This window comes from Xiphophorus hellerii, chromosome 6 (assembly GCF_003331165.1).
Source record: "Xiphophorus hellerii strain 12219 chromosome 6, Xiphophorus_hellerii-4.1, whole genome shotgun sequence".
Classification (NCBI taxonomy): Eukaryota; Metazoa; Chordata; class Actinopteri; order Cyprinodontiformes; family Poeciliidae; genus Xiphophorus; species Xiphophorus hellerii.
In genome coordinates, this window is record NC_045677.1 from 23,231,915 (window position 1) to 23,242,660 (window position 10,746).

Here is a 10,746-nt window from a genome sequence, read left to right on the forward strand (position 1 = left end):
TATTAAAAAAAGGACTAAAAATGTACTTCATTTTCAATTTAATCAAAGCAAAAAAACCCAAAAAACTGTGCCACATTTTTTCCTAAAATTAAATTGGAATAGTCAAACCTTTAAAAGAAAATCACAAATCTGCACTGGCAGTTGAAATATACATCAGTGCGTCCGTACTATCGTATAAAAACTAAAAGCTTTTACCTGTGACATTATTCCTGACGGCTCTAAATCAGGTCGGCCATTTTCAGTTTTTTTTTCTGAAAAAAAATCTGGATTCAGATGAACGTGTGAATTCAAGGATAAGTGTGGCTCATGTTTTGTTTACTTAAGTATGAATCGGCATTAAAGTAACGGACTTGAACGTAAAATAATACAATAAAACAGAATTACGGGTCATATTTAGGTAAGAAAATACAACTACAACCTTATTTTAAGGGTAAAATTCTAGGATATTTAGCATCCCTCAAATTACATGAAAACCTAGGAAAATATGCTGCACAAAAATAAGTGGCTTAATTAAAAAATAAAACTGAGGCACAATCTCTTTTCAGTGGGTAAAAAAATGTAATTTAATAAATACCTCTATTCAGTCAAAAGGTGATATTAATTTGGAATATTTTCACTTTAAGAACATATTAAAAACTCTCCTGCTTGTTTTTCTTTTTCAAAGTATTTAGAAATTTAAGATAAACATAACTGCAGGTCTTTTTAGTAAAACAAAATTTAATCTGGCAAGAAAAGCATGTGCTCACCTATAAAATCAGGTGATTTTTCGTATACAGGCAACTAAAGATTAACAGACTAGGCATTAAAAATATATATATCTTTAGTCAAATTAGAAATGGTTTAAAAACTCCAATACTGGGCCCCAATTATGTAACCAATAGAAATAAAAAATTAAAAATCCACTGGCAACAATAGATTCTTTAAGAAATTATGAATATTTGTAAATGTTTTGTATTTCATAAATGCAAAATATCCATGAGAATAATTAAACTAAAAACCTCCAGTTTAGAAGAAGATAGTCAATATTAACTTGATTTATTTGATGCTATTTTTCTATACAGTTCCCCTTGAGGGATTTTACCTGATACCATGTATTTTTAATAAATTTTGTACTAATTTTGTACAACTAAATAAAAAAAAAGGAATAATATGGCTTCCTATAATAATTAGGTTTAAAAATGGCTATAAATAAGTAGTAGTATATCATTAAGACATACTGAGTAAATGTAAGAACCAAGCTTGGACCTAAACAGGTATATGAACATTTTATTTACACAATATGCTTTGAATTAAACACGACAGCAACTTTCTCTCAGAGTACCATTAGTAATATCTACAGGTCTGCTCTGACACCGAATCCCGGTCCTGGAGGCGGTTCTGTCAGGGAGGTCAATCCGCCTGCCGGTTCACAAGAGAAACGGCCACTTCTACAAAACAATAAAAACAAAACAGGAAGGCGTAAAAGATGGAAAAGCAGACGTTATCATCAGTCTGATGTTGGTTGCGCGTACCTTGGTCCAGGTGGTGGGACTCGTCCGGCCTTCAGTTCGTCAATAATTTGCTCGATATCTTTTGGTGTGAGGTCCTCCTGAGGGACAAATAAAGCGTTTAGTGATGGGGATTCAGAGTTTGGAATAAGACTGGTTTCAGTTTTAAATATATTTAAAAATACAGTTAGTTAAAGGCCAGAAGCAGTAGATGCCATTTTCAACTGACATGCTCAAAACCACAAAATGTTATTAATATATTAATAATGGTAATAAATAATATTATTTAAAATAGTTAACAATACTTAATGATTGGTTATATTATTGTGAATATTAATTATTGGGATTTATAAAGTATTTTTGAATTTTAAATATTACCAAACTGATGGCATGACCTTTCCTGTTTTATCCAGTTTTCACTCTGCTCTTGTTGTATTTTTATTATTTTTCAGCAGATATGAGGCACAGTGGCAAACTCTGAAACTGCTGCTGTGTCAGTTATTGGGCATGTTGTTGCTAGGTAACCAAAGAGTGAGTGAGTTGCTATGCAACCAAGGAGTGAGTGAGGTTAGTTGATTCTACTCAGTTGCTTAGCTGGCTGGGAAAAGCTAAAGTCTTTCCTCTGCCTACATCTCCCAAAATGCAGTTTGATTCTGGATCAGATAATAATCTTTATTCTATCAGATGTATTATCTACTGATATTGATCAATATACGTTATTGATTTATTGTCCAGCCATACCCTGTAGTGTATATTGCGATATGAAAAAATTATATCCAGGTTATGCTGCCATCTTGTTGGCAATTAACCTCCTTTTGTGTATTTGAGAGTTATTCTCTGCAATTTGGATGCATTTGCCGTATATTGTACAGCTCTAATAGACTTTAAGAATGCATTCACACCAGCCATGTTTAGTCCGCTTTAATTAAACTCCAGTTCATTTGTCTAGAAAATTTGGTTAATTTGGGAAACTCTGGTTCGCCTACAAACCTAGGTCTGTAGTTGAAGTGAACTCTGGTGAATGCCAAGCGAACCAGAGACCACTCTTAAAGCAGGAAATTCACTAAAGAGCAATGGCATTATGGGTAAATACAACCAAAATAAGCATGTGAATCTAGAGCTTGTGGGAGAAATGGCTCGTGATTTTTTTACCTACACAAAACAGAAATCCTGCAATCACTAAAATCTGACACTACTCAATTTTTGTTTACACTTCATGAAGAAGGAAGTTGCGCTCATGTCTTCTTCAGAGGTGTTTATGCTGTTTCCTTCAGTGGTATTGGTGCAGCGCCACCACAGGTGAGGAGGGGAACAGGTTTTGGTGTTCAGTTGACGTTGCAGTGTGAAAGCAAACTGCACACTTCAGCGTGTTTATATGCCATCCTCAATGGTGTATAAACATTTTTGGTTGAGGCAAAATTGGTTGATCTAATATTATTTCAAAGGAAAGTTAATTGTTTGCTTACATCCAATGTCGACTAAAACTTGTGTAATAAAAAAAGATCACTACTAATTTCTGAGATTTTTAACTTCTTCTGCCTCAAACTCTGTAGCTAATTTTAAGTTTGCAGCTCCTTTTCCTACTGGTAAATAACAGCTGAATTATTTAGAAAACATGGTACGAGTAGACTGTAGCACACCTGAGCTTCACTCGGTAAAGCAGTGCTGATAGCTGCAGTCTCTGCAGGCGTTCCTTACCAAGTTACTCCAGGTTTTAATCTAATTTTGTTAATTTTGTTAAGAGCGCCATCTGCGCGGAGCAGTCGAGCACTCACATAATAGTTGTCATTTATCTGGACCATTGGGGCGTTCACACAGGCGCCCAGGCATTCCACCTCTAACAGAGTGAACATCTTGTCTGCAGTGGTTTCTCCAACCTTGATACCTGTGAAGAACATAAGGAGAGAAACATGAACTGATGCAGCAACATTTGACAGTAAAGTATTTAATATCTCCTTGACTGCAAGTAAAAAATTTTAGTATTGCCTTCTAAATGTCTGCATCTCCATATTGTTTGTTGATACTGGGGAAATATGAAAAATGCACTTTTTGAACGTTTTTATTCTCCCATTTGGTTCTCTGCTGCTTCTAAAAGCAGCTCTGTCGCTTAATAAGTTAAAAAACTGAGCCATTTTTTGGCAATAAATTGCTGTTTTTTTGGTGTCTGAAAAACGTGCCATTTCAAAAACCACCTAATTAAGGATTCAAGGATTTTTTTTATTGTCATACCACCTTTGCATGTTTGTAGTACAAAATTCAGACTCAAAATTCGGTCCCAGATTGATAAATAAACAAATAATAAAGTAATTTATGTGACGTATAGATATGTAATTAAAAAAGTGTGTTACCGTTGCTAGGTAACGGCCTTGTGCAGTTACCTAGCAACCAACGCAAAGCTCCAGCACGTTTGATGAGCTGGTTTTATCGCAGTACAATGGCTGCTAGAAAAGACAAGTCTTTTGTTGTCAACTTGCCATCTAGAAACCACTTGCCGCAGTCTTGTTGGTTGTGCAGGGGGCTCTACTAATGCTTTTCAAAGAAGAACGGTTGGATAATTGTGCAACTGTTTGCAGTCATTTTCATGTGCGAGTGTAAATGTTGCATTGGGGGGCGTGGCCAGCAACAGATTATTAGGATTTAAAGTGACAAGACGCCCAGAGCAGCTCAAAATAGGCAGAACTAGCCAGACTAAAATCCTTATATAAGAATGATTTTGTGCAAAAAATATATAATGAACATGTTTTGTATCGCGCACAGACCTATCCTAACCTGTAGTATAATAGGTCACCTTTAATACAGTTTAAACCTGTATATTTACATGTTTGTACTAACTGTTTATTCAATTTATAAGTGATTAAAAATTTCTACAGTCACTTGCGTTTTCATGTCTTTATTGGTTCATTTCTCAACCTTAAAATGTAAAATCCCTCTCTTACCCAGCTTGTTCTGGATGGCCTCCAGGATGCTGTCGGAGTTGCAGAGCATGCAGGGGGTTGTTGTGCAGATCTGAATGAAGTATTTTCCCACAGGTTTACGCAGAAACATGGTATAAAACGTAGCAACTTCATACACTCGCATCGGGGCGACGCCCAGCACCTCAGCCACCTGGAAAAAAAAGATAATAATAATTACAAAGGTTCATATGGAGCAAAAGCTGAAGTAGAAGCATCCATTCAGTCTTTTAAAGTGGTGAAATTTAGCTGTTTTAACGACAGTGGATATTTATGCATGAATTAGTATCTGAATGTGCAACAAAATCAGTAATTTTAGGCACAAAAAAACACTGCAGATGGACTGGCCAATGTAATTATTCCATTTAAAAAGAATCAAAACACTAAAACCTGCATTTCTTATTATATCTCTATTTAAAATCATTCGCTGGCCAAAGTTATTAAGAGGATTGTTTCTAATTTATAAACAAAATTCAGAAAATTTCGCAGTTTTTGCATCGAATTACTAGATTTCTCACAAGACGTCAAATCTTCCACATTTTACATTATCAGGGCAAATATGTTATTTAAATTACACAGCAATAAGTAGATTTTATGAAATGAGAACATGAAACTATAAATCCAGTTGTTTTCTTGACATTTTGCCACTTAAAATAAAAACTCATCAGAATCTGTATCGGCAAACATCAAATTGTATCAAGTGGATTTTCTTTTTGGCTCAGAAACTATAAAAAACTCCAAAGCAAATGCTTCACTGTTGGTGAAATTTCAAGCACCTTTCTTTTCTTTAAATCAATGATTCTTTCAATCAGATGATCAGAATCTTTACTCAGAGGCCTAAAGAGACGACAAAGTCGGTTTATTTGTGTTGTTTCTGCTAATTTCGGTACATTACAAAGCGGAGCGAGTTTGAAAGAGGCTGTAGAGAAATTACTGTGCCTTGTTCATGGCAGAGATGGGGAGCCATCCATGTTGCCTTTGGGCCAAATCCAAGACCGGGATGGTGGCGGCTTGCTTGTGTCCTTCGGGATACATCAAGAGGATCGCATCAATCCTCTGCAAGAAAAAACAGAGGATCTTTAATAACGTTGTTTTGTTGTTTTTCTTACGCAACTTTATAACCAGAAAATAAAATTATTTAAATATTTCTTAGAAAAGCAGATATAAATGCACCTCATTTTCAAAGAAGTTTTATTTTTTAAATATTCAAGCAATTCTTTAACAAGCAGCTCTATAGAAAAATAAAAGTTACACCACAAAAATGATTGCAAACAAAATGTAAGAATATAGAGCCGGGCGATAAATTGATTTCATCGGTTGACCCAATTTTTTGTTTCTTTGGAAAATCTTCGCTTTTTGTCACAATGGACTCGTTGTGCAGGTTAGAGTGATGTCGCCGCGCCCAGGGCGGCCATCTTGTTTCACAAGCATTTTTACAGTTTTATTTGGAATCTCAATTCAAGTCAACGCTATGAAGGAATAAAGGCTTAAATTTCTTTTTTAATTATGAGAATAAAATCATAAAATTACATAATATAAAGTCTTGTCTTCAACATTAAAGTTGAAATAATACGAAAATAAAGTCAGAATTTTATGAGAACTCAAACACAAAAAATAAAAATTTAAGTTATACTTTTGATTTAGGTTCTACAAATAATACTTCATAAAAATCAGCAATAAATTATAAACAGTAGTAGGACTTTGACATGACCGTGCAAATAATTATATCTATTTCAAAGAAAGATTTACACAAACTGGGCTGATGGCTAACGTTTTTTCTCATTGAAACAACTTTCTCGTGATTTTAAAATGTTTTCTTTTCTAGTAGAATTGTGTCTTTTTTGTGCTATAACTATATTATTGTAAGTAAACAAAAATTTTGGTAGCCTGGCTTTTATTTTGCACTGTACAACTTGAGAGAAACTAAAGCTACATTTTGAAAATGTTTTCTGTAAGTTAATTTTGTAGGGGGAAAAAAACTAATTGATTAAAATTGGAAATTAGATTTCATACTGTCTTGATCTTGTGAGTTATTAATGCTTGCAATCATTCAGGGCAAAATGTATGTTTTTTAGACATTTATTTTCTTTTTATTAGGTTTTTATTTGGCAGCAAGGAAGAGATGCATGAGGAAAGAAAACAAAAAAATCTACATTTGTTATTTCTAATGAATGTTCTGCTTGTGCTGGATAAATAAACAATAGACATTAGATCTGATATGAAAAAATCTAAGATTTTATTTTTATAATACAACGCCGGCCCTTTAAGAACATTTGTTATTGTCAGGAGTTAGTTGCTTTTTTTCCTCCTAGGATCTGTAAAAACATGTATATAAAACCTCTGGGGAGCAGATCAGACTTCAGAACCCGTTCTTACCTTTTTGTTTTCTGCTGTGAACTCAAACGGAGTGTCAGGGTTGTTGTCAGGCGTGTCTCTGTGCTGAAGCAACAACAAAAAATGTAGAACACACACTGGGTTATAAAGAGTGCATGCAGTCTCCACCAAATATATAAAAACAACAACATTCTGGAGAAAAAAAAAAATCACCTGAAAAGGTCCAAATTTATTACATTAAAAAGCTGATGCAGAACAGTTACTTTAATGCTTAAATAGTTTGTTTATAAAAGATTAAGCTGGAGGGCGCCATGAAAGCCCAGAGAGGAAACAGGTGTTTTTCCTCCAACCACAGAAAGAAGGAGATGAATAACAGGCTACTGCACACACTGCCCCCTTGTGAGCAGCAAATGCCCCTTTGTGCAACTTTAAAAAATGTTAATAAAAAGAAGAGTCTTGGCTGGTTTTCGTTGTTGAAATGTCTATCAACAAGAGAATACACAAAGATACAAGTTTCTGATGGTTGTGATGTTTGTCTGAGCGCCCAACAGGTAATAAAGGTTATTCCCTGGATAAAAAGGGAACAATCGGAAAAATAAGCGCTCCTGGGATTAATCTAGTAGAAACATGGAGCAGAGTGAGGCGGAGGTCATAATTTCTTTGCACTGTTATTGGCTGATGAATTTGGAAGAATTAACATAATGTAATCTTGAGAGTAGTTGACAAAATTCAACTTCATTTCTAAAAAAAAAAAGAAACAATTAAGGTGTTAAATCGTTTTCTTTCTAAGATTGCACTGAATTTTGAACATTTTAGGAAAATAAACTGATCCAAAGATTAGATCATTGTTGAATCATCAGTGAGGTTGAATTCAGGAGAAGATCTGGTTATAAGAATCCTAAGAGAGCAAGTGAGTTTATTTAATATTGCTTTGTGTGTAATGAAGATAACTTAAGCTGCTCATGTTCAAAATTATACATTAAAATGACTTTTGTGAAGGATATGGTAAGTGGCTTTAAGTTGACTTTTATTTAAATGCTGTAAAGCTAAAGTGTCTCATGCTTACACTATTTTATGTTGGAAGTAAAACAAACTTTTGCACGTAGAACAATATCCAGATCATGTATAAGCCCAAGTAATTAATAAGTAAATTAAAAATGTGAAAAACAACACCTTGTTTGTTTATTTTCAATTCAAAAACAAATAAAACACTAGCCAACTTTTAATTTTTTTGTCTTTTGGTTGTCAATTGAAAATGGAAAGAAGGAATGATACACGGATTGAAACTTTACGCCTTCCTTTTATTAAAGAAAAATGTCAGACTCTTTTTTTTGAATCTACAATAAATTTGTCTCTTTAAAGTATTTGAAGTTCAAATTATTTTTTCACGGGCAAAACTAAAAGAATTCACTACTTTTCATATTTTGAATTTTATTTAAAAATATTTTGCTTTGAGTACTTTCAACTTGGCAAATTTAGCCAGATAACACTGAGTACATAATGATAAAAATAACTGACTTGGGACCCTTTTTAAGATAATGTCCTGGATATTGATTTGAAACTGAAAAACTCACCACAAAGATGCCTCCAGCTCCAGCTCGTGCAGCAGATCGATGCAAACCTCTGACCTGCCTGGCCTGCAATGCAGAGTCAGACAGGTGAAATATAAATAATAATAAAAAATAACCTAACCTACAAAAATATATATGCTTAGTTAGCTGGATTAGTTTCAATACCATTTACTGTCAAGTCTCATTTTTAAACTGATAATTTGGAAAAAACAGTAAACATAAAGCACTACAAACACAGAACCACTATTTGCAGCAACATCTTTATATATTTGGCTCAAATGTTTAGTTTGTACTTTATTTTAAAATGGAGTCTGCACACAAGTCCTGTTTCTATATAAAACTATATGATGAATTAAGCACGTTAATACTATAGAGAATAAAACAACATGCTGATTGTGTGAAAAAAATTCAGCCTTAGGGTTAGATTGTAGAAGAAATGCTAAAAATGTAGCATATGTCCAAATATTATTCTGTAAGAACCTTAACCATCATAGCACATAAACAATAGCTGAAGTCACTCATTCAACCACTGGTGACATTTTAAATGATATATTATTTACTTACATTATTATATGAGCGACGTTTCACATGGTAGCATAAAGCAATATTTAATATTTAAATACGGATGGCACAGCTCTATTACATATACAGTCATATTTATTTGCTTTGACCTACAGTTGCGTAAATCAACACCAATCTCCTGTTCAGCTGTAAATCCGAAATAAATCACACAAATCATTAACGTATCAATTCTGTCTGCAAAGATGTACGTTTGGAGTAAATATGCCTTCATACAGTCTTGTTTGTCAAGTTATCAAATTTTAAATATTTGATAGTTTGATGCTAAGCTACATGGTACTGTCACTGTTATCAAACGTTGCTTAGCCTAGCTTAGCGTAGCCTAGCCTAGCCTAGTAGTCCGGGCTACATGTCCTTGTGAAGAGTCACAGCACTTCCTCTCCAATCTGCCGAGCAAACAGTTTCTGATTGAGATAGTTAATATTTGCGAAAAACCCCTAAACTTACCGCCTGTGAAACAGCAGATCGAACTGCAGAAGATAAAAACATCCTGAAGCTTCGAGTTCGTGTTAGCAGCAGTAGGACGGGACAGCAGCGGCCGACATCAACACCGGCGCTCGATTAGTACGGTCTGACGTCATACGCTGCGTTTCTCAGTTTCTGTGTAAATCAATCCCAGATTGACCTCAAACTGTTAAGACAACCGCTTATTTTAAAATTTAGTTTTGTAAAGTGCCTTGAAATAACATTTTCTATGAATTGGCACTATATACATACACTGATTGAATTTAATTTAATCAAGTGGCATCTTTTCTAAGAATGAAGTATAATGTGTTAAAATATTATTACTACAGTTTAATACATAATTTATCCAATAGTTTTACTTTCTGAAGCTGAATTTAGCAGCTTATTTATACAATCACATGTAAGGTAATTGTAAATCATCTCAAAAGAATGTTAAAAACAAAAAAATTGACATTTTATATTTAAAATGAACGCATTGTAAACACTAAACCAGGGATGTCCCCAGGCTGATTGCCTGTGGCCCTTGACTTACATTTCAAGAATGAGACAAATTTGTCCTCTACCTCCTCAAAAGTGCTTGGAATTATTTTATTAAACTTGGCTAAATACAACAAGTTTTTTTTTTAAAGAATGAGCCACTGAAATCCTTATTTTATTGCTCAAAAACAACGTTTTGTTCTATTTTTTTTCCAATTGACACCAAAAAGACAAATTAATTTATTTTAATAAGGCAAACCTGCAAAACCCTATTTAAGTTTTGGGTCTATAATAATTTACACGTCCATTTCCAACAACAAATCTGACTACTTTATTTGTATAACTAAAGCGTCACATGCTTAATCGCTCAATGGCTTATCACTGCGGTCTTCAAACCTTCTGCCTCGGGGGCCAAAACCCACAAATTTTTGGGGGGCCAAAATATTAAGTAGCCTACATTTAAAATGCAAAAATGTTGGGGAATTTTCCCCCTCTGTTTTTTAGCTTTACTTGCTTGATAATAAACTTTTTTTCTGAAATATATAAATCCTTAAATATCCTAAACTTAATCACTGCAAAAACACTAAATGTTACCAAGTATTTTTGATATAGTTTGTGATGTAAATATTTTCATACACTTAAAATTATGCAAATCTAACTTACAAGTAACATTTCAAGAAAATACAAGAGCTTGGTTTAAATCAATAATTCCTTAATATTGATTTTTTTTAAAAGTACTTGTTCCATTGGCAGATTATTTCACTTACAAAAATAAATTTTTCATCCACCCATCCATCCATTTTCTAACACCCTGCCAATGGAACTAGTACCTTTTCACCAATATTAAAGAATTATTGACTCACAACAAGATCCTATATCTTG

The 10,746-nt window shown here is 33.7% G+C and overlaps 1 protein-coding gene across 1 annotated transcript; it reads right to left on the reverse strand.

Moving 5' to 3' along the window:
- Positions 1-1,246: 1,246 nt before the first annotated feature.
- ndufv2 (NADH:ubiquinone oxidoreductase core subunit V2) lies at positions 1,247-9,511 on the reverse strand. Its single transcript, XM_032566403.1, has 8 exons — positions 9,370-9,511; positions 8,347-8,409; positions 6,815-6,877; positions 5,378-5,494; positions 4,424-4,592; positions 3,263-3,372; positions 1,512-1,588; positions 1,247-1,427 (listed from the first exon to the last, which is right to left on the reverse strand). Exons 1-8 carry the CDS (start codon positions 9,409-9,411, stop codon positions 1,334-1,336), a joined length of 735 nt encoding a protein of 244 aa, XP_032422294.1. The 5' UTR covers positions 9,412-9,511; the 3' UTR covers positions 1,247-1,333.
- Positions 9,512-10,746: the final 1,235 nt, after the last annotated feature.